The sequence below is a fragment of the Panthera leo genome, chromosome B4, assembly GCF_018350215.1.
Source record: "Panthera leo isolate Ple1 chromosome B4, P.leo_Ple1_pat1.1, whole genome shotgun sequence".
Classification (NCBI taxonomy): domain Eukaryota; kingdom Metazoa; phylum Chordata; class Mammalia; order Carnivora; family Felidae; genus Panthera; species Panthera leo.
This window is the reverse complement of record NC_056685.1, coordinates 37,322,031-37,346,104: the sequence shown is the minus strand read 5'-3', so window position 1 is coordinate 37,346,104 and position 24,074 is coordinate 37,322,031. Positions and strand designations below refer to the sequence as shown.

Genomic DNA, 24,074 nt, shown 5'->3' with positions numbered 1-24,074 from the left:
AAGAAACCTAGTCATTTGTTCTCTAAATTTTCCACATTCTGGGTTGTACTAATTACATCTTTTGGGGGCCACTTAATAAACTCCTCTAAATCTGTCCTGTAAATTGCGAGACCTAGAATCTGTTAGATTCTAATTGTAATTGTTGGATCTAGATCATGAACCTGATCAATTTTTGGCAAGCTTACTTCACAAGTAGTGTTGTCTTCTTCTATCAACAGCCACATGATGTCTTGTGGTGTTTAGAGCTTTTGATGATCACTGCTTAGATTCACTAATGGCTGAGAACTGGTGACATTCTTTAAAAAAAAAAAAGACCTTGTTATTGAGATATCACTTGCTATGATAAAGTGTACAAGTCTTAAGTGTACACTTAGATACATTCTTACATATATACATATATACACGTATATATGTATATATGTTTGTATATATATGTATGTATCTGTGTAAATATCAGATCAGGATATAGAACATGTCCAAGACCCCCAAAAGTTTCCTCTCCCAGTGAATAACCACTGATAGCCACTATTCTGACTTCTATCACCATAGATTAGTTTAGCTTGTTCTTTAAACTTCACATAAATGAAATTTTATAGTATGTACTTTTTTGTGTCTATATCATTTTGCTTCAACATTTTATCTGTGAGATTCACTCATGTTGTTACATGTAGCATCAGATCATTTTTTTATTGCTATGTAGTAGTCCACTGAGTCAATATACTTCTATTATTTTTGCAAAATGATGACACTGTAATTCTATCATTCCTTATTTATTTTTACCTGGAATTCTTCTATAAAGAGAAATCGACTTTATAAGCTGTTTGGTTACTTTGAGGTATAGCTCATATAGGAAAAACAAGATAAATGCTGGTTTCCCTTCATTAGCTGTCAAGGTAATGTAAGTATTTATTTCCTAGTCATCCAAAGATAACTAGTGAGGGTTATTTCTCTAGTATCATATAAATTTAAAATGAATTAAAAAAATTTTTTTAATGTTTATTTTATTTTTAACAGAGAGAGACAGAGCATGAGCAGGGGAGGGGCAGAGAGAGAGGGAGACACAGAATCCGAAGCAGGCTCCAGGCTCTGAGCTGTCAGCACAGAGCCCAACACCGGGCTCAAACTCACAGACTGCGAAATCATAACCTGAGCCGAAGTCGGACGCTCAACCGACTGAGCCACCCAGGCGCCCCTAAAATGGATTTTTAAATGCTTCATATGTTTTGATCAATTACAACTATTATTCTTATGGATGCTTAAATTGTCCCTTCTTTGGTCAATGGGAGCCTCTTCAGGTTAGCTCCTGAATCCCTCTAATATAACGCCAATAGTCTTTCATGGCTTCCTTGCTCTCCAGTATATTATCTTGTATATTTCCTGTCTCATTCCTGGGATAAACTGTTTCTCCAATGACCAATGATTCCTCTTAGTGAAAAATGGTATTTAGAGACCACAGTCTTGGCACGGGGCTATTTCATCAGAGTCTGGCTGCAAGGAAGACTTGCAGATCTCCCACTAGAATTCTTCCAATCTTCAAGAAGAATGTTGTTTTCTTATCAATGCAGCATCAGTATTCTCTTCCATTGCTTGTAGATTTTTCATCTGTTACCCTTCTTTTTTTCAGTTATAAATTGCTGTTTGTTTAGTTCCATTAATATCAGATTGATTATTGTAGATTGACAATGCATCTTTGGATTGGTGGTATTTTGGGTCCATAATTTACCAATAGTGATACACTGACATATTATGTTTCAAATAGGAATCATCCATAATTATATTTCTCAAGCAGGTTTATACATAATTCAGCTAGGAATCTGTGAATATAGTGACTCTTTTTTGTTACTACCAAGTTCTCTTTCTATTGAAGACTGGGAAAACATTATTGGGGGACCCTGGGAGACACTGACCCCCATTGAAATGAATAATAGTCAATATAATTTGAGAGCCACTGATTTAATTTTTTTAAAAAAGGAGGTGTTAAATGAGGGTGTTTCTAGCACTTAGATAAGGTAAATTGGGGGCTGGAGGTATGAGGGCTTCTGGTGCCAGAGCCACATATAACCTGCCTGACAGCAAAAGAAGTCCTGTTCTCAGAAGTCTTGTCCTGATCCTGTGCAGAAGCCAGGTTCAGGTTACATTTCTACCCTCCAGAATACAGCTTAACAGGTCTCTCCCTTCATTCTCTTCTTCCTCTAGCATCTGAACATATGGCTGAATTCCCAGAACGACAATGAGAGGGAACGGGCCATGTGGTGTGCTGCCCGTATTCTTGGCTTCACTGCAAAATGGAACAACTTTGGAGTGAGCAGGAGCCTGCCCTGGAGCGTGGGCCCTCATCTCTACCCTTATGTCAAACTTGGTCACATATTACCTAGCCTCAATTACTCACCCTCACCCCACCTTCTCTCTTTCCTCCCTTTGTCTTTTTCCCTGTCCACCAATTCAATTCCATTTCACTTGGTTCAGTTTGATTCCAGCTATCTCAACAAACAGTTGCTGAATACTCACCAGGCACCATGCTAAGCGTTACAGTGGATACATAGATGACCAGACAGTTTTTCTATTTTCATGGATCTTATAGTCCACTGGGGAGAGAAGCATGCATAGAACAAACTTAAATAGAAGGTGATTATGAAAGTACAAACCAAATCTAGGAGGAATGAAAGATCAAAACACAAATGAAGTGTAAGTGAAGGGAAAGCTTCATAGAGGAGGAGACATTTGAGCTAGGCCTGAACAATGAGTGCAATATCAAGGGGCAAAGAAGAGGGACAGTGTAAGGTCATTCCAAAACTATGATCCCACAAGTTTTTAATAGCTACAACCCACCTGTCTAATTTCATTCCCGTTAACCTCACCTAGTCTTTCCTTTCATATCTCTCCTGAATCCCCACCTCCTCTCGTTTTAACTCAGCCTAAGGGAATGGCTGGGATAACTTGTGACTTCCTGCTCTCCTCTCCAGGTGGAGATCAAGTTCTCTCGGTTGGGGTGCTTGGTAAGGCTGCTGGCCATGCGCTGCCAGGACCCAGTGGACAACATCTGCTTCCTGTCTTCACAGGCAGTCTACAACCTCTACCGTATCCTCCTGCTGCAAAAGCGTAGGGAGAATCTCTTTTCACTTCTGCTCTGGCCTCCCATTTAGGTTTGGCCATCCACCCACATACTGTTCTGGAAGAGTGAGAGCTAGGAAGTGACCTGAGCAACCTCATTTCCAATGAGGAACCTGCCCCTAGACATCTACCTATACCCTCTTGGGACAAAATAGCTACTCAGGAAACAGTTCTTTTGAATTAGTTTCTCCCCCTCTGGCTGAGCACCATACTCTGACCTTATTCTGTCTCTGCTCTGAGGCAGGCAACATGGGGATTCCTTTGACATTAGCTCTCACCTTTCCTTATCTTACAGCCCATTCCCCTTCCCCATGGGATATACATCTCCCCAAGCTGATTTAGTGCAGTAGGTGATTTGGGTTGGGCAGATGGGAACCTAAGGGGAACCTAAGACACCTTTCGAGTGTCTGAGGGGTGGGGTCGGGTGTCTTTGTTTCAGAGATGCAAAGGAAAAAACAGGGCTTATGGGAAGAAGAGGGCAAGAGTGAAGTCTATAGCGCCAACGTGTTCTATAACAACACCTTTGAGATTGCCAAGGTGAGAGGGCAGGGCCAGAGACAAACTGGGAAGAGCCTGGGCCTCTAACCTACATCATATTATAGACTCCTGCGGTGGGACTCCTTTATCCCATCCCCTTTCCCATTCCATTGCTGATTGTGAACTTTTACTTTGGGGAAATTTTTCAACATGCTACAGTATGCTCCCTCTTAAGCATCATGGGTCCTAATCCTTCTTTCTTACCTGTCACCCCAGAAGCATTTGCTTCACACTAATGATGCTTTTTGTAGACTCAGCCCATGCCTCAAACACATGTCATTAAGGATCTTGGTGTCAGCCCTTCTTTCCCAGCACTCTGCCCCTGACCTGTGAGCCCCTCGGTGCATCTGAGGTCAGTGTTTTCTCCCTCCCATTCCCAAAGACTCTGTTCCCAGTGAAAGAGTCTTCTAGGAGCTAGGCAGATAGCACAGGCCTAGGACAAAAGCACATCATGTTTTCAAGAAAAGGTCTCTCCTCCTACCCCAACCAGGAAGGATGGCACAGGCTACCTCAAAGAGGAGGCCCTGGGTGCAGGCGGCCTGATGCCACCCTTACAGGCATTTGCAGAGTACTTCACCGAGATGCAGCTCACCCACCTGGTGCTGACGGCCATGGAGGGTCTGACTGACAGCAAGGCCACGGTGTCTCTGGCAGCAGCCCAGCTGATGAGTGCTGTCATGAAAGAACGGGGCAGAGATATGATAAAGGTAGTGTGGTGCTGTGGTGGGAGCTCTGTCATGCATCCCAGGAGCCTGGGCTCTCTGCTGGCTCTATTCCAAACCAGCTGAAGGGCCTTGGGAAGTCCCTTTCCTCGTAGGCCTTAATTCACTCACCTCTAACATGTAGGCTTGGGCTGGATTTACTCTGTGGTCCCACTGAGCTCGGACATCTGTAATTCTGAGCTCAGGGCTGGTTCTTCAGAGAAAGACAACCACAAGCAGTGGTGTGGGCAGCTGCAGGGCCTAGTGGCTGAAGCACAAGGAAGCACTGAAGGGGGGATTCACTCTGATTCCCAGGGAGGGGGGGGGGTCAGGGGGCTTAGATTTCTGTGAAGGTAAGGTTGTGGATTGCAAACTAGCAAGCTCATGGAATGACTGACCTTTGAGTACATTTTCTTTCAGGATAATGTGTACAAACAGGAAGGTTTTGCCTAAAAATCCACATTTCCTGCCTCACTGAGAAAAACTTTTAAATGAGGTCACATAGGGCAATTCTTTGGCCACTGTCCCTTTTATATATGGCACGGGCTCTCTAGACCTTCCTATCTCTGAATCTCCTGACACCTATTGCCTTCACTCATTTATGTGGCTTGCCTGGCCTAGGTGCCAGAAATGGAAGGATACTTCTGAGGGTGTCCTTGCGGTATTATAATAAAATGGACTTGGCAGCGGGCCATAAACTAGGAATCTAAGGGCCAGATGAGAGTCTATGGTACCCCCCACATCCAATGCCAACTGTTCCTGCAGTTTCAGGGATTTCAAGTTGATCTCAGTGGGGAGAAGAAGCCCTGAAGGGTGTATAGGGCTTTTGTCTCCCTCCCAGAGCCTTTTGTGTCTCCTGAGTAACCTTGGAGTAACTCTCTGGACTTTGGGCTGCGGGCAGACATCTGTCCTAGTGGACATCAGTGCCAGCTTCTGGAGTTCCTTTTGTCACCCCTGCTGGTCCAGCCTCTGGCACCCTAGAATTCTGCCTTAAGAGTCACTGGCAGGATTGCAAGTAGCCCCTTGAGTCAGGGAGTTGGTAGGTAGAAAGGAAGGGGGAAGGTAGCAAGGAAACACTTGCTGAGACTCTTTTGGCTCTTCCCTATAGATTGAAGAAATTGTGGAGGGGATTGTGGGACGGCTCAACTTACAGCTGGAGCCCAACACAAAGGAGGAGACAATGCGGGCCATGTGCTTGCTGGCTGGCAACAACACCCACAGGGTTGTGCCCATGCTGCTCAACAAGACCCTGCCTTGGGACAGGTATCCCTCTCATGGCCCGGGAACACAGTCTCCAGCCCAGTACACCCTCCCCTGCCTCAGCCCAAGCCCAGCCCAAAAATCAATGCATTGGGATGCTTTCTCTTTGACACCAATCACACTTCCTGTCTGCGTTCTCTGGCCAAGTCTAGACCCTGAGAACTGGCCCTTCAAAGGCCCAAGACCAGACTAATCCTAGGAGCTTGGTCACCAGGGCCTGTGACATAGCTGCCCCTGGGTCCCGCAGAACCAATCTGGCCCTTTGGAAGGCATTTGGCACCCGGCGAGAGACCACAATCAGCGTCCTGCAGCTGCTCATAGGCATCCTGGAAAAGCTCCACTCCAGAGAGGAATCTAGGGAGATGGCCTTCCAGCCTGTGGCGGTCAGCATGGGAGCAGGGGAGCCGAGGACTTCCTGTTCTGGGACTTGGGGGCAGAGCTGAAGGTCAAGAGCTGCAGGGTGGGAGCAGGTCTTAGAGGAGCAATCACTAATACTGTACATTCAATTTACACTTGTACCTCCTCTTGGTACCTGTGTATCTAAGAACTGCATGTTGCAGAGAGAGCAGGGATTGATCCCATTTTATGGACAAGGAAACTGATGTTTAAAGCTAAGCAGCTTTCTCTGTCTCCTGATTCTGGGGCTGGTACTCCTTTTCCCAGGGCCTGGGGTGTGGCATGGGGGTTAGAGGCAGAAGAGGTTTGGTTGCCAGGGATGGACAAAGTATTCCCCAAATCCTTTTCTCCTAAAAATGTTAGAGTTGCTTCCAATTTTGTTTCTGATGTCAAGAGAGTGAAGAGAAAGCAGATTGTCTGTGTGTGGCCCCCTTATTTTCCTAGGGAAGAGTGGTGGGCTTTCAGTTCTTAGATGCTTCTTATAAGCCTGAGTCAGAGTGAGCTGTGCCCTTTGGGCAGTGATAGGGAGGGCAGGGTGTGGGACTCCGTGTGTGGGGCTGTGGGACCATTTTATGTCTTCATCCACCATCTGCCAGGTGACATGTGCTTTGTGTGAGATGCTGTCAGGGTCCCTGTGCCAGGAGGCTGTCCAGGAGCTCTACCCCCGGCTGTTGCTGGCTATACTGCATCATCTCTACTGGGTGATTGAACAAAACGTCCCCCAGAAGATGGTGGTCTACAACAGGGAGGAGGGCCCAGGCCGCAAAAGCAAGCCCTTTGATCCTACTAGGTAAGCCCAACAGCCTTGTGACGGACAGCTGGGACTAGTCCATTCCAGAGGGCCCTGGACAACTGGATGCTGGCCCCCTAGGAATGCCAAGGAAGAGAACAGAAGAGCGGAGACAGAACACGGGTGTGCGTACTGTGGTCACATGTGCTAGAATATTCTCACATATTTTCAAGCTTCTCATTTATCATCTTCTTGTATGCATTCTTCAGCTGATTCACTCAGTAGTTCATGTCCATATTCATAACTGCCCATGAAGAGATTCAACTAGATGGTAGGTGGTAGGGCAAGCCCGCATCTTTGTCATTCTCTCCATGCTGTTGTGGCATTTGAATCTGGATGACCTTTGACTTGGCTTTGTCACTAGCTTTGCTGTCTTGCACAGGTCACAACTGGGAGTTCTGTTTTCTCATCTCAAAAATGGGGGCTGGACTCCTAAATACGTGGTTGTCATGCTTTTTTTTTTCTTTTAAACCTCAGGACATTCTATCCATATGGAATCTTATATAAAATGAGAACAAATAAAACCAAAACCAAATAAAACCACATACTGATTAGGTGGGTGTGGAGTTGAAGAGATATCCTAACCCCATTCTGTGCCCCAGAGAGCAGAATTGGAAAACCATAGCACTCAGATATCTCTATAGTCTCTTTCATAGGATTCTGTGGTTAGATGAGGGCCAGAGTTGAGGGAGTGGATGGGCATTTGGAAATGGCTTTCACAGAGCCATTGATTCTTGTCAGCAGGAAAGGAGAACCCAGCTACCCAAGCAGGAAACTGTCTCCTGGTTTGCAAGCACAGGATGCAGACCGGGGCATAATGCCTTGTTCATCCTTCTCTCCCTTTCTTTTCACACACCCAATGGTGGTGACCTTCAGTTGTGCCTTGGAGGTAGTGAAGCTGGTGTTCGTGGCAGCTGCATATGAAGGAGTGGTGGTCTATGCAAATCAGCATCACTGCTGGGACCTTCTGTCCAGCCCCAAGTGTTACTACATAGGGATCATGGACCTGACAAGGTGAGGCTATTTCTCCAGTAACCCTGGTACTGCTCTAGTGCCAGCCTTTAGTGGCCCCTTCCCCACCTCCCAATCCTTTGGTCTCCTGCCTTCGTGTCTTCCCTGTTCCATGCATGCTGGTCCCTTGCCACCTGCCCCCCCCCACCCCCGCCAGCAACTCTTGGCTTCCTGTGTCCCACCCCAGTGGCATTGTGAAGAACTGTGAACCTGCCATCCTGCATCGAATCCTCAACCTCATCAGGAACATCCTCTATAGCTCCAACTATCACAGGAGGATTCTGGCCAGGACTTTCTATGCACAGGTGAAGCGTGGGGAAAGGTCCACAGCCTGAGGCCATTCATATCCTGGGCTGAGGAACATTTAACAGAAATGTTAAATAACTAGCCCCAGAAAGAGAAAGGATAATCTTAAGTCATTTAAAGTGGGGTCCCTTCTCTGGCACTTCAGGTGCCTGGTTAAAGGAGGCAGGAAAGCCTGAGGAGGGGGCCAGCGGCTTGTGCTCCAGAATGATCCAGGGATCCTAGTACCTGACTCAAACTTCAAACCTTTTCAGCATTATCCTCTACCTCCTAAACTTAGTCTCCACCCCGTGTATACAGAGCTACCACTGTGCTCAACTGGACACACACATTACCTGAGTATGGGATCTGAGGGAGGACTGAGGGAGTACTGGGTACTTATAACTTTTTCTCCATCCATAGCTGTGTCTCCTCATACCCACAGCTGCTCTGGCACCGATCAGTGGCTCAGACTGTGGGGCAAGACTTTTTGGGCAATCTAATCAAGTGGACCAACGAGCCCAACATCATTATGAAAGAAGTTGGGCTCCGTGGAATCAGTAACCTCGCATTGCACCCAGGACAAGTAAGAGTGGGGAGAACCAAATGGGAATTGAGTGTTACTCCCTGAAGAATTGGGCTTACCTCTTCAGCCCAATTCTTCTTCTCCCTGAAGAATTGGACTTACCTCTTGGTTCTCTTAGTTATCCAGGGCATAGTACATTCCCCAACCTCTCATCCAAGGACAGCACAACGTCCAGTTTGTAGACTTACATAGACTGGCCATCAGACCTCCTAAACCCTGTGAACACCAGCCTTCTACTTCCTGGGCACATCTGGCCCTCAGATTCCCCATGTCTGTTCTTCTTAGGCACTGTTTTCCAAAAATCCTGTCCCTAGGGTGTTGCAGGATCCTCAGGTGGTGAGTGATCTCTGCCTTCTTCCAAATAGTCAGAATCTCTGAAGAGCCAGGTTCCATTCTTGCGAGACTTCCTGAAGAATGAGGCACGAGTGACAATGCAGGCAGTAAAGAGCCTACGGAACATCATCTGCTTTGGGAAGCAACAGAACACCAAGGTGGTATTTTGCAGCATCTCCAAGCAGCTGCGTCCACTCATCAATGATGTACGGGCCAAAGTTCCTAGGATCAGTTGGAAACAGTATGGGCTGGGACTGAGGATGAGCCCTGGAAACTGAGCGGAGGGTACTGGGGCAGGGCTGTGGGACTGTGGAAGAAGGCTGAAGTCACCAAAGGGTAGCAAAAAGGATACTTGGCTACCTGAAGCCATGCATAGGGTTGTCCCCAGTGCATTCTCCATTACAGACAGACCTAGCACACAGTTATCTACCCATTCTCTCACCAAGAGCCACTGAAGGAAAAAAAAATGGCACCCTGCTATGAAATTGGTTCTGGAGTGAAGTGTGGGGAGACAAGTCACAACTCTACCCTTCTCCCAGATAACACAGGAACCCTAGAATGCTAGGAACCTTGTCAAAAGGACTCAAAGGCTCAGGAATCTGAACTGCCTACACCAATACCAATCCATTTCACATCTCAGCCTGGGACCTGGACTGTTGTCTGTCCTGTAGTTCAGTTTTCAAAGTCTATGGTATGTGGTTTAGGGTCAGATCTATGCATGGAGTGAACACAGGAGTTCATAAACAACTTTATAGGGTCACTCTCCCTAGCTCCTCCCTCTCTGTGACCTCCCTGGTTTTACAGTTCTTTGGGGCTCCCTTTTTCCAGTTGTCTCACAAGAAAGCTGGTACTTTAGTTACTCTGCAGTGCCAGGCACCTCTATGTGCCCACAACGGGGCCAAGTGGCATGATGGCAGAGGAAATAAAGCAATGGGGGCTTATCCATCCTCTTGGGGTCTCAGCTCCTTCAGATGGAGAGTAAGCTTCCCCTCTCTCAGAGTTTTGGCTCCTATAGACTCCCATGGGGCTTGTTTTGGAACTGTGACATGAGAGAATCAAGGGAAGAAAAAGAAACTTCATGCATTAAGTAGAGGGCTTCTCTTGGAGCTGTCTGCCCAGGGTGCTTGCTTCCCAGTTTCTGGTTTCCTTGTGGGCCAGCCAGGGAGACCAGCTGGTATGAACAGATGTGCCCCTCAGCTATTGAGACTGGTGGCATCCTCCTACCCCCACAGTAGCTGGAGCGTCAGGAACCTCTTCATCTTTGGCTTCTGGGAATCTCTCTTACTTCCTTAAAGCTTAGCTATACATTAAAAAAATTTAGGGGGGTAGGGGCACCTGGGTGGCTCAGTCAGTTGAGCGTCTGACTTCAGCTCAGGTCATGATCTCGCAGTTCCTGAGTTCGAGCCCCACATTGGGCTCTGTGCTGACAGCTCAGAGCCTGGAGGCTGCTTTGAATTCTGGGTCTCCCTCTCTCTCTGCCCCTCCCCCACTCATGCTCTCTCTCTCTCTCTCTCTCTCTCTCTCTCTCTGTGAAAAATAAATAAACATTAAAAAATTTTTTAAAAATTTTGGGGGTATTTATTATCTAGCATTTAAAGGCATTTATAGTGATAAGGTTATCAGGTTATCTTTTCTCCCATATTGCTAGAATGGAAAGTTGAGATTTATGGTCTAATCAAGAAATAGTAAACGGTTATCATGTACACAATGACAACCTGCCAGAATGAAAAGAACACTGACCCTCGGGTCATAGGTTCTGGGTTCCTGGTGCTGCTTTTACGATTCACCTAGCCAGAGGAACTTAGGCAAATCTCTGTTGTTTTACCATTTGTAAAATTTTCTTCTATTATTTTATTGCTATATCCTCTTTTTTTCTCTTCTTTCTGTTCTGTCGTTTGCAATTTCTTTAGATTTATTCTCCGTGTTTCTTCATTTTTCTTTCATATTTCCCATCTCTTTGTCCACCTTGGAAGAATTTCTGGGCTGATTCTCCTCTTACTAACTCACACTTTAGCTGTGGTTATTCTGTATCCAACCCACCTATTGAATTTTTATTTAATATTTTTTTATGAAGCAGGTCCTTCCTCTTTATTTTTCTCTTCTAGTTGATGGTGTGGTATCTGAATAGCTATTACATTATTCTATAGAGACACTACTTTACTTTTACCTGTATTTATTTACTCATTTATTCATAATTTCAAAGTTTGGACTTTAAAAAATGTCATATATCTATCTATATCTATAGATATAGATAGATATTACAAAATCTTCTGGATGATTCAACTATACTTTCTCTAAGGTTTTGTTTACATTGTAATTTTTTTTTTTTTAACATCTATTTATTTTTGAGACAGAGAGAGACAGAGCATGAACGGGGGAGGAGCAGAGAGAGAGGGAGACACAGAATCTGAAACAGGCTCCAGGCTCTGAGCAGTCAGCACAGAGCCCGACGCGGGGCTCGAACTCACGGACAGTGAAATCGTGACCTGAGCCGAAGTCGGACGCCCAACTGACTGAGCCACCCAGGCGCCCCTACATTGTATTATTAATTGTATCCTCGGGTGGTGCAGGTTTTTGTTTGCTTCTCTTGTGGTCCTGATTTTCCTGAACATTTGGTGAGTCTTGGTGGTGAGTTCTGGAAAGTTTACACTACTGACTCTTGGCCAGCCCTCTGTGAAATACCTATGACTGCAGCCTGGCTTCAGTAACTGTGGGACGTGTCCAGGGATATGTGGACAGTAGGATGCACCAATAGCCAGTCTTTGTGGGATTCCCTGTTCTTCCTGGGTGTTGCCAGACTCGCAGGGCCCCATCCCCTCTCTCTGGTCGAGATAGCACACTCCCTGCTCTGTGGGGGTGGTATGTCTCCCTCCTGCTTGCTATTTAGCAAGGAGGATACTGGGAGGGCAGCACGGAAGGAGACACTGTGCTGTGCCCCTGGACTACCCCTCTCCAAATGACCACCTGTCAGTTGCCCAGCATCGCTTCTGCTCCTCACATTCAGAGCTGTTAAGCTTGGAGCATTCCCAGAACATGCCCACCTCCTCCAGCAGTCTGTTCTTGCCCACACTTTGGACTGTGGTTTCAACTTTAATTCCAATCCTGTCTGCTGTGTGTCTTTCAGGGATATTCTAGTCCTCTGTCAGGGGGGATCCCATCTACTATTTCAGAACCATTATGGATTTAAAGAGACGTGTCTCTACTATTTCTTTCAGGGATTTGGGGCAGGAAGGGATAAGTGAAGCAGTACTCAATCACTGATCTTGAGCCAAACTGCCTGTGATACTTTTTAGTTAAAGTACTAACACTGAATCATCTGTTTTGTTATTATGTTCACTGTGCAAAAAATAACAACATGTATATCTATTTTGTTAAAATGTCTGCTTCCCAAATCCTACAAGTTCAAGGACTATCTGTCTTGTCCCACCACATCTCTGTTATTTGGTGCTATGCCTAGCTCCTGAGAGCTATCCAATAAGCATTTGTTCAATTAACATAGAATATACTCTTGAAAGTGTACAGTTTAGCTGTTTATGACCGTTGTTAATTAGTACAGGCTAATATTGATTTAAACAATTTTATTCACAGTATAACTAGGATAGCTATAGGTATTTTTAAAAATTTGGCTAAAATTTTAGCCAAATCCTTAGCTAAATCCTTAGAAGAGAAATTAAGCTGTCATTGTGACCCAGGGAAGAAATGAAACTATGATCTTGGCTTCTCTAAGCCTGTGCCTTAACAGAGGGACTTACTAGCTCTGGACTCTAAAGAGAATTACTCAGATACACAAACCGTGTTGCCTTTACATGGTAAACACAGTGCCATCAGGGTACTTTGGACGTGGAAATGAGACGTGGGAGTAGGGAGCCAGGCCAGGCAGGGCCAGAGGGAAAGCACAGCCGCCCATCTCTGTTTTGCTCTTCGTGGCAGGAGAGGGACCTGGTGAAGATCTCGGCCACCTCTGCCCTGGGCCACATGCTGCATCGAGTTAACAAATTCAAGCCGGGAGCCATCACCCGAAGAGAGATCTACAGTTTTCTAGTCCCGCTGCTGCTTAGCATTCAGGATAATAACACCGAGGTAGTCAAGGTACTGGCGACCTTTGTCCTGGCAGATTCCCACCCCTCCTTTTTTTGCTAGAGCAGAGCCCCCTTCCCTTTGACTCTATTTCATGAGCCCAGCCTTGGCTGTACATTTCCTGTCCACATCTTTGGTGTCATCCTCGGGGCTGGCTCTGAGCACTTTTACCCTCTCTTTTGGATGCTGTTGATCTCATCCTGATATGGTTCTGTTCCCTGAAGCTATTTATGTCCCATGTCCTGAACAAGGTCCCACGTTTTACCTGATTCCAGCTCCAAACCCTCAACTGAGCCCCCTGGGGGCTACCTTCATGGTCTTCCACTTAGCCTCCTGCCCTGGCTCCGCAGAACCATAGGAGTGAGGCTTTGGGGATCCCCTTCTCTCCATCCCGTAGGCCTGTGGAGGGGCCCTGACTGAGTGGACTAAGGTGATTGGCTGGTCATCACTCACACAGACATTCCAGCACACCACCCTCAGTGATCACATCCAGGTATTGGAAGAAACGTGCAAGTACCTGGTGAGTGAGAGTCTCTGAGAAGCCAGGCCACAATACTCATGTCAGGAACCCAAAGGCAGGCTAAGAGGCTAAGGAGGGGAGGGCTGACAGAAGATACATTCTTTCTTCCTCAATTCTCATTCTTTACCATCAGCAAAATCTGAGAACACACATTTGGGAGGCCAGTCCTTGGTTCTTCATATTTGATTCTCTTAACATCCCAGTGTCTGCTTTCAGAGGCTAGGGAGGTCATGTGAGGGTAGTAGATGGCAATGGGGCAGAGGTTTTCTGGTGACACTTGGCAGGAAGAGATGCAGGCAGGAGTCATCAGGGCTTTAGTGGTCATGGTGTTAGGGTCTGTGGCTCCTACGAAGTCAAGAATAGGGACGAGGTCAGGAATCCTTGTTGAAAAGTAAATATTTAAGGGCTAAGCAAGTAGATTAGGAATTAACATTAGTAATTTTAATATTATGGACTTGGGTGCTTATTGCCTTATATAGGTAGACCCACTTTAGGTTTACAAAGCACTTTTATATCCATTATCCCAGTGGAGCCTTGCAATTCTGTGAAGGATGGGCAGGTCTTATATATCCACTCTTAAAGATCAGAAAACCGAAGCCAGTTTGCATTCCCACCAAGAGGGTTCCCATTTCTCTACATCCTCACCAGCATCTGTTGTTTCCTGAGTTAATTTTAGCCACTCTGACTGGTGTGAGGTGGTATCTCAATGTGGTTTTGATTTGTATTTCCCTGATGATGAGTGATGTTGCAGCCACTTAGGAAAAGAGTGTGGAGATTCCTCAAAGTTAAAAATAGATCTACCCTATGACCCAGCAATAGCACTGCTAGGAATTTACCCAAGGGATACAGGAGTGGTGATGCATAGGGGCACATGTACCCCAATGTTTATAGCAGCACTTTCAACAATAGCCAAATCATGGAAAGAGCCCAAATGTCCATCAACTGATGAATGGATAAAGAAGTTGGGGTATAATACAATGGAATACTACTTGGCAATGAGAAAGAATGAAATCGGGCCATTTGCAACAACATGGATGGAACTGGAGGGTATTATGCTAAGTGAAATAAGTTAGTCAGAGAAAGACAGATACCATATGTTTTCATTCATATGTGGAACTTGAGAAACTTAACAGAAGACCATGGGGGAAGGGAAGGGGAAAAAATAGTTTAAAACAGAGAGGGAGGGAGGCAAACCATAAGAGACTCTTAAATACAGAGGACAAACTGAGGGTTGATGGGGGGGTGGGGAAGAGGGGAAAGTTGGTGATGGGCATTGAGGAGGGCACTTGTTGGGATGAGCACTGGGTGTTGTATGTAAGGGATGAATCACGGGAATCTACCCCCAAAACCAAAAGCACACTACACACTGTACGTTAGCCAACTGGCCAACAAGTTCTATTTAAAAAAAAAACAAAAGAAAAGAAAACTGGAGCCAGTGTCAGAGTCAGTATTCAGCCCTGGGTCTCCTGGCTCCACACCAGTTGTGTTTCCCCTTATCATGTTGGTATGAAGCAGCAAAATCCTCTTTATGAACTTCCTGCTAAAGTCTGCCCTGTCACTGGGGTAGGGATCTCTGAGGTTCCAGATTGAAGCTCTCTCAGCTGACTGAAGACAGAACAGTGCTGCTTGTGGACAGGGTGAGGGGGGTGAGGGGACCTCTAGTGGTGCTCCCAGGCACCGCCCCCCCCAGCTCCTGGTCAGCACCACCCCTCTTTGGCTCCGCAGGTGGGCACAAAAAAAATACAGCTTGTGGGGGAGTTTCTGTCCCAGAGCTTCGACTTCCTGACGAGCCCTCAGTCCTTCCTACGGGAAGCTGCCATCAACTTCATAGGTAAGATGCTTCCTCCTGGCAGCTCTTCCCTCTTGTCTTCAGCAAGGGACCCTCCTTGGCCTTCCACAAGGGCTAAGCCAGAACCATGGTACTGTGAAACAGGTCACTTCCTTTCCTAGCTCTGACCTGATTAGAGAGGCTGTCCTGTGACCCAGGCTCAAAGTCCATGTTAGAGGGGCACCTGGGTGGCTCAGTCAGTTGAGCATCTGAATCTTGATTTCGGCTCAGGCCCTGATCTCACTCTTTGTGAGATAGAGCCTCATGTTGGCTCTGTACTGACAGAACAGAACCTGCTTGGGATTCTCTCTCTCCCTCTCTCTCTTCCTCTCCACAGTTCACCAGCTCTCTCTCTCTCAAAATAAATAAATAAGCATGAAAAGAAATCCATGTTAGAAAGGCTGGAGGAAGAAGAGAAGGCTCTGTGCCTTTGCCCCACTCTGTGTGGGTCCACCCACACTGACTGCACGCTGCTTTGTGGGGAAAAGAACCATACATGTTTGAAAAGGAAACAACTATTGCTTCCATTGGAACCCCATGGATTTTCAAAAATATTTTTGTTTCAAATTATAATAGCAGTACAGTGTGTGTTTGTGTTAGAAAACTTAAAAAAATTCAGATTGGCAAAAAAGAAGAAGATAAATAATGCCAGAAATTCTACCATTTGGATTTAACCACTGCTAACATTCTAGAATTTTCCCCTAAGAATATACTACACACACACACACACACACACACACACACACACACACAGCCATTTTAAAAACCATGAAGTTTGGTATACTGTTTTTTCCCTTGCCTATCACAAATACATGCCATTACATACCCTTCAACATTTTTTTTAAATCACTGCATAATATTAATTCCATTTTACAGGTAGATTTATGAAACTATTTAACCAGTTCTTATTTTTGAATATTGAGACCGTGTCATCTTTTGTTTTTATAAGCAGAGAGACAGTGCTTAAATCTCTACATGCCACCATGATTATTTTAAGATAAATTTCTTCAAAAAAATTTTTTTCTTAATGTTTGTTTTTGAGAGAGAGAAAGCACGAGCAGGTGAGGGGCAGGAAGAAAGAGAGGGAGACACAGAATCTGAAGCAGGCTTCAGGCTCTGAGCTGTCAGCACAGAGCAGGACACGGGGCTCAAACCCAAGAAGTGTGAGATCATGATCTGAGCTGAAGTTGGATGCTCAATGGACTGAGCCGTCCATGCGCCCCAAGATAAATTTCTTAATAAGTAGAATTGCTGGGCCCAAAGGGTAGGCACAATTTTAAGGATTTTGGTGCTTAAACTGCCATCTAAAAAGTTGCAATCATTTCCCATTGTTACCACTACTGCATGTATGTATCCATGTTACAGATATTTGCTAACCCTGGGTAGTACTTTAACGTTCATTACCAATTTGATAGGTGAAAAGAGTAGCTTGCTGTTGTTCTGATTATTTTTTTTTTTTTACCAGTAGTGAGATTAAACATTTTTCCTATGTTTACTGACAATGCATATTTTATTTTTGCAGATTAGTTAGTTGCCTCATGCCCTTTGTTCATTTTCCAATTGGTGTGGGAACCCCATGGAGTTTGACACCCTGGATTCATGCCCTACTTGTCATCTGCCAACAACATTTTCCTGGGTCACAGCTGCTCTGAGCATTGCTCTTTCACTAGAATACTGACACGTGAGCCACAGGGAATCTTGGAGAAACATTTCTTGCTAGAACTGGTTTACACACTTCCTTGTTCGCTAGAGGGGGGGAAAGGGTGGCCCAAAGGTCTGGAATTCTGAAAGGACTTTACATCTGTCCTATCCTTAGGATTAACAATTAAGAGGTTAACCATGAAACGAATTCACGAGGATGATGTGGAGCTGTTACAGAATGGTGAGTCCGGGCCTTGTACCTGGGTTCTGGGTACCACAAGGCATGGGGCAAGACAGAAAGGAAGAGGGGGAATCCCTTAAGGACATGTTTTGTTACTTTCAACAAAGTATGTCTTTACCACTATAAATGTTATATGGACAAGGAGAAAATGGAGAGAAGTAGGAGGAAGAAAACAAGTTATCCATTGTGTTGCTGCTTAGAGAAAAACAAGGCTAACCAAAATGTTCTAGTCCCTCAAAATTTGTCATGTGCTGTCAGTTGCTGATGCTACAGTGGTGTTCAAGGGAGACACCCCCTGTCCCCTAAAGAACTTGCAGTTTTGTGCTCTTTTTTATTGCAGTAAAAATATTTTAAAGCTAATTTTTATTTACGGAAGAAATGCATGAATGTAGTCTGTTTGCAAAAAAAAAAAAAAATGGGAACATTATTGATAAGGGTAAAGTTCTTTTTTGGGGGGTAAATTTCTATTCACGCTCAAGTCTGGCTCCTCTACCCTCTTCCCCTGTTTGTTATGTAGTCTTGTATGCTTTTGCTGTGTACACATAGAATATATATGTTATGTAACATATAATATATACTGTAATATATTATAGGATATACAATGTTATATATATGTATACATACATATATACATGTATATATAACTTTCTGCAACAGATATATGTGTGTGTGTCTGTGTGTGTCTGTGTGTGTATGTGTGTGTGTATACACATATGTCTCCTTGTATACAGGTGTAAGTGTTTCTCTGGGCTGGATACCAGAAAGTAGGCTTTTATCATGCATATTGAGCTTAACAGGGTTTAGAGTAAAACATTTTAACCTTCCTTCCTGTGTTGACATGAGTTCCAATTACCACCCCTCCCAATTTACAGGCTTTTGTTACTGAATATTTTAGTTCTTTTTTTTTTTTTATAACCCAGAACTTAGATACTATGATTCTTGTTGTTACATTATACAAACAGTGAGGGCTTACTGCAGCGTTATATGCTCTCCATTCCTTTCTCTATCTCTAACCATCCTTCATTTTTTTTCATCCTGAAATACACTTTTTAGAAGTTTCTTTAGTGCTAGTATCTTGATGTTATGCTCTCTTGGATTTTGCTTGTTTGTAATGACTTTTTCTTATCACCATTCTTGCAAGGTAGCTTTACTAGTGGCACAATTCTTTTTTTTTAATTAACAATTTTATTTTTTAAAAGTAATCTCTATATCCAATGTGCGACTCGAACCCACAACCCGGAGATCAAGAGCCACATACTCCCCTGATTTAGCCAGCCAGGTGCCCCTAATAGTGACACAATTCAAGACCAACAGTTTATTTCTCAGCACTTTGAAGATATACTACTGTCTTCTGGCTTTATTTGCTGCTAAAAGGAGCCTGCTGTCATTAATTTTTGTTCCTTTGCAGGTTAATCTATCCCTTTTCTCCAGCTAATTTAAGATTTTTCTTTTAGTTTTTAGCATAGCAAATAGGGGCACCTGAGTGGCTCTGTTGGTTAAGCATCTGACTTTGGCTTAGGTCATAATCTCACAGTTTGTGAGTTTGAACCCTGCATGGAGCCGGCTTTTGATCCTCTGTCCCCCCCCCCCCTCTCTCTCTGCCCTTTCCCCACCTGCTCTCTCAAAAATAGCTAAACATTAAAAAAAAAATCTAGCAAATAGTATAATAAACCCTCCAACCCTGTCCCCCAGCTTCAACAAGTATCAACTCATGGTTACCTTGTTTCCTCTGTTTCTCTACATACACCCCTCCCTGCCAGCTTATTCTGAGCCAAACCTCAGACTTCATATTATTCATCTATAAATATTTTAGTATATATTTCTAAATGAAACTCTTTTAAAAATTAAAACATTAAACAACTGTTTTAATAATAGACATGTTTTGGAGTAGAATGCAAATTATACATGAATTTTTAAGATAAAGAGGTTCTAAAGATTTGTGGAGTATATGAGATTTGAGGTAATTCATCCAGACCCTTGAGGCTACGCATTTATTCTCTTCTGCCTCTGAAGTTAGGGGTACTTCAGAGAAGTGTTTCCTAGTCCCAGTCTCTAACCCTCCTAATTTCAGAGGTATTTGTCCATGATCATAGAAGTGAATTACTGGGAGAGCCAGAGCTAGAATTCCAATTCAGGGAACTTTTTTTTTTTTTTTTTTAAGTTTATTTATTTATTTTGAGAGAGAGAAATGGAGGGGTAGAGAGAGAGGGAGAGTGAGAGAGAATCTGAAGCAGGCTTCACGCTGTCAGCATGGAGCTCCATGCAGGGCTCAATCCCATGAGCTGTGAGATCATGACCTGAGCCAAAGTCAGACGCTTAACTGACTGAGCCACCCAGGTACCTCCAAATTCAGGGACCTTTGCACCAATGAATGCTCACTCCATTGTCCTTTAATTTCATCAAAGTCCTGAAAAAGAGGGAATAGGAGTTGGGGTGTGGAGGAAGAAGAGCTGAGATTCCCAACGTATATCAGAAGAGAAATTTTACCTCCCCTGCAAAATCCTTTGGTCCCTAAAATAGCCATACCTATGTTTGCTATAGGAGGTACTTCTGCGCTTGCTCTCAATTAAATTAGTTTCTTAATTATTAAAGACCTGCTGTCTACCAGGTATTCTTCTAAGCCCTGGGAAATTGCAGCGAACAAAACTGATGTCCCCACCCTGCTACAGCACCCCTTCCAGCGGGGTAGGGGAGGAGCCCTAACCAAGTACATATGTGTTAGATAGGCACTATGGAGAAGGTGAGGCAGGACCAGGGATCCAAGGGTCAGAGGTGCCCCCACCGATAAGAGGCATTGGAGCGGAGACCTGGAGGAAGTGAGGGAGTGAACCATCTGAGTAGCTGAGGGAAGAGCACCTGGCATGTTCAAGGAGGAACAAGAAGTCAGCGTGTTCATGTGGAGTGAGCAAAAGGAAGAACAGGAGATGAGCTCAGAGAACAGCAGTGGGGCCAGAATCCTGCCAGCCTTTTCGGCCATGGTAAGGATTTAGGACTTTGCTGTGGGTGGTAGGGATACTTCACGAAACACAGTTCTCAACTCCTCCAAGGTGGGGGGTGGGGTGGGAAGGATTCAGGGTGCTTATGCTAAGTGGTGCCTGTGTGATTCATTCCAGTGCCGAATGGAAATGATGTTTGAATTCTTCCATGCCACGGTTTGCTTCCTTTGATGCAGAGACAAGATGGAGAGAATGTTGGCTTTTACAGCCCTGCCCCTGTGTGCGGGTCCTTGTGTACATAAGAGTGGGTGTGCGTGTCAGAACGGCCTGACACGAGTACCACAGCTTTGCTGTTGTCACTGTTCTAGTGCTGCACATGCTTGTCCTCAGGGACCTGCCTTCTGGTTGGAGCCCACTTACCTTCCTGGGACCTGCTTTGAGCTAATACTCTGGATATGCTGCTTTTAAAGGGATGGTGGCTATGGGGTGCCGGGGTGGCTCAGTCGGTTAAGCGTCTGACTTCAGCTCAGGTCATGGTCTCACGGTTCATGGGTTCAAGCCCCGTGTCGGGCTCTGTGCTGACAGCTCAGAGCCCGGAGCCTGCTTCTGATTCTATGTCTCCCTCTCTCTCTGCCCCTCCCCTGCTTGCACTCTGTCTTTTTCTGTCTCTCAAAAATAAATAAATGTAAAAAAAAAATAAATAAATAAAGGGATGGTGGCTCATCTTTCAGAGGAAATGCCTAGCAGGCACTGCAGAAAGACAAGTTTTTGTTTCCTTTCTGGCTTATTCACTGCTCTTTATCTAGGGTAAAAAGTGGTGAGGTAAATGACTTTTAAGGGTCTTTTCTTCCAAGTCAATGTGTAATGAAAAACACAGGCTCCAATGTCGGCTAGCCCAGTTTCGAATACTGGCTCTCTCAATAATGAGCCGTGTGAACTTGAGCGAGTTACTGTCTCTGTGCCTCAGTTTCTTCATCAGTATCATGAGGATAATAGTGCTGATCTTAAACGTTGTTTAAGTATCAGATACAGATGCATGTAAAGACCCGTGCTTTGCTGGGCACAGACGTGTCCCACAGAACCTTTGTGTTGAGTTGGCTTAGTCTTCTGGACTGAGGCAGGGCAGGGTGCCGGAAGCAGTTGGCAGAGAGGGTGCTCGGAGTTCTGGTCAAGGAAGAATGAGTTTGTTAGCTGCTGTTAAGAGTAGCCATGCCTTCTCCTGCCCCCCAGTGACCAGGTAGCAGCATCTGTCCCATTAGGGCCCTAACCCTGGCTTCTGACCCTAATGTTTTGTACCTCTATTGCCTTCTCCTCATTTTTTTTACAACTGAGGTCTCTACTGGGTAGTAGAGCCCTATTCCCAGTGACTGGAGCATGTCAGGGAAGGTACACCTAGAATGAATACCCTAGACTCCTCAGCATACCAGAGAACTGCCTTCCTCATCCCAGCGAGCCTCTCAGAAAGACTGCCTAAATGATGTAGACAGGAGGGACTTTTTTCCCCAACAAAAGTAATTCCGGTTACATTTACACTCATATCTAGTGCCTAACAAACCTTGTGATCACGAGATGGCTCTTCACAGGATTTATGTATTTACTGTGTAGCTTGAGCCCAGTTCTTCCGCCTGTGCTAAGTACAAATGAGATGAACCTGAAGCAGATTTTGATGGGCTTGAAGGCCCTTTTGAGCCAACACCTGTCCTGTTCTCTTTATTCTTTGCATGCTAACTAATTTCCAGTCTCCATCCCTCTGTTCCCACCTGGATCTAAGCCCCCCTGTAGGCCATTCCCTAACTGGACCATTTTAACAACCCCCACCCCTGTCTCTTCTCTACACAGAAGCCAGATTCTCTTTGAAACATGTACATTGAATCATGTCGCCCCTTGCTTAAAACCCTTCAGTGATTTTCCATTGTTCTTCAGGTTGAAGTCTGGTCCCTTACCTTTGGCCACGAGGCCCTGACTGATCTGGTTTCTGTCTCTCCACCCTTAGCCTATAGCACCATCCCCCCCCACTAGAAGGTGCAGCCACACTGGCTACTTTCTACATTGTGAATAGAAGCCCCCATCCCAACCTTCAACCTTCGGGAGTGCTTCTGCCCTTTCTCTTCATGTAGCTTCTTACTTCTCAGCTCAAATGTTGCCTTCTCAGAGTGGCATTCCCTGACTGGCCTATCTAAAGAGCTCCTTCCCAGGTATTCACTGCCATTACTCTGTTAATTCCCTTCCTCATACTTCATTTACATTTGCTTGTTTGTTTTGTCTTTCCTCCACTAGAATGTTAAGTTCTTGAGGGTGGGGAATCTTTCTTGTTCACCACTGTATCCCTAGCACCTGAGCGGATAGTAAGCGCTCAGTAACAGCTGTTGAAAGAATTAATAGTTATTGTTTATAACAGTGAAAAATTGCAAACGACCTAATTACTCACTAATAAGAGAGTTCATCAAAGAAATTATGATAGAATCATGTGATTGGATATTACGGTGTATAGCAGAATATTTTGTGGGAAGAAAAAAATGTAAATCTTATTTTTGTAAAAAGAAGTGTCCATATTCGGTATCTAAAAAAATACTACCGGCGTGACTGGCTGGCTTAGTCAGCACAGCGTGCAACTCTTGATCTCTTGGTCATAAGTGTGAGCCCCATGTTGGGCACAGAGATTACTTAAAAAATATATACTGCAAAGATAGGAACGAAAATATTAACAGTCTTATCTCTGGGCGAGGGGTGAGTGATTTTTCTTTCTTTCCTTTAAAAAAATGATTTCTATTTAAACATTTTTTCTACAGTAAAAGAAGTATTACTTTTATGGTGACAAAAATTATTCTAAATGAAGTTATAGAATAATAACCTGGCATGTGGGGTGGAAAAAAATGGCATCCTTGGAGATTGAGAATCTGAGTTGACCTCCTTTCTGGTTTCAGCTATTGGAAGCCTGAGGAATGATCCTGTGGAATCTATCCAGTCTTTGGTCACTACTACCCTGAAAAACCTTGATGAATATCTTAATCCCGAGTCTATCTCTGCTTCCAGGATGAGCCAGCTGAGCAATAACATCTTCAAAGTCACTGGCATGAAAACCTCAGAAAGAAAGAAGCGACTGTTTAAGACTGTCAAACAGGAAAGAGATGATGATGACAATCAGAAAAAGAATATCTGGAATTGGCTTCGAGGCCCTCTAAATTCCTTGTGCAACTGGCACAATAGGAGGGTGAAAACTACTCCACTCATAATAGGTAATTCAGATAAATAATCAATATGGTCACAGGTCCCAACATCTGAAAGTCCACCTACAGAAGCTGGACCTGCCCCTAAATAAGTTGCACCTAACTGCTCTGGGACTGAAGCCTTTTCCATTTGTTGTCCAGATAAGCAGTACTTTGATTCACAGTAGCTCTCCTACCTTTTTCCAACTGGACGGGCTACCTGGGATTAAACCCAAGGAGGCGGTTTTGATCCTAGAAGGCACAGTATGTGTCTCTCCCTAGGGGATTGTTGGCTATCAGCATATACATTTGTCAATAAAACTTATTTTCTCGTCCTAAGACAAGGTGACTTTCATCCTAGTTTTGGGGGATTGGGGGTAAACCTGAGTGACAGGGACAGCTTTGTATCTCCTTCAACCTTCAGGTAAAATTCCAAATGACGAGAGTGAAGAGGAGTAGGATGGTGGAACAGCACACCCTCTGGTTTCTGATCTTTTTCCCCCCACCGCCTCACACCTTGGATGAAATTCCCAGGCCTGACACACTTACATGGGCACATTCAGATTTCAGGTTGGAACAGAAAAAGGTAGGCTGTGGGTGTAAACAGTGGAGTGGCAG

At 44.7% G+C, this 24,074-nt stretch overlaps 1 protein-coding gene across 1 annotated transcript in view; it reads left to right on the top strand.

The window, feature by feature from the left end:
* Positions 1-23,794, top strand: part of LOC122224102 (maestro heat-like repeat-containing protein family member 1) — a 95,257-nt gene extending 71,463 nt beyond the window's left edge. The window contains exons 26-41 of the mRNA XM_042945488.1: positions 2,197-2,301; positions 2,964-3,099; positions 3,551-3,648; positions 4,206-4,355; positions 5,458-5,612; positions 5,857-5,992; positions 6,602-6,795; positions 7,672-7,809; positions 7,994-8,111; positions 8,534-8,674; positions 9,040-9,213; positions 12,938-13,096; positions 13,482-13,604; positions 15,330-15,435; positions 17,249-17,314; positions 23,175-23,794. Coding sequence (XP_042801422.1) covers positions 2,197-2,301; positions 2,964-3,099; positions 3,551-3,648; positions 4,206-4,355; positions 5,458-5,612; positions 5,857-5,992; positions 6,602-6,795; positions 7,672-7,809; positions 7,994-8,111; positions 8,534-8,674; positions 9,040-9,213; positions 12,938-13,096; positions 13,482-13,604; positions 15,330-15,435; positions 17,249-17,314; positions 23,175-23,503 — 2,328 coding nt within the window. The 3' untranslated portion in view covers positions 23,504-23,794. The remainder of the gene's footprint in view (positions 1-2,196; positions 2,302-2,963; positions 3,100-3,550; positions 3,649-4,205; positions 4,356-5,457; positions 5,613-5,856; positions 5,993-6,601; positions 6,796-7,671; positions 7,810-7,993; positions 8,112-8,533; positions 8,675-9,039; positions 9,214-12,937; positions 13,097-13,481; positions 13,605-15,329; positions 15,436-17,248; positions 17,315-23,174) is intronic.
* The last annotated feature ends 280 nt before the right edge of the window (positions 23,795-24,074 follow it).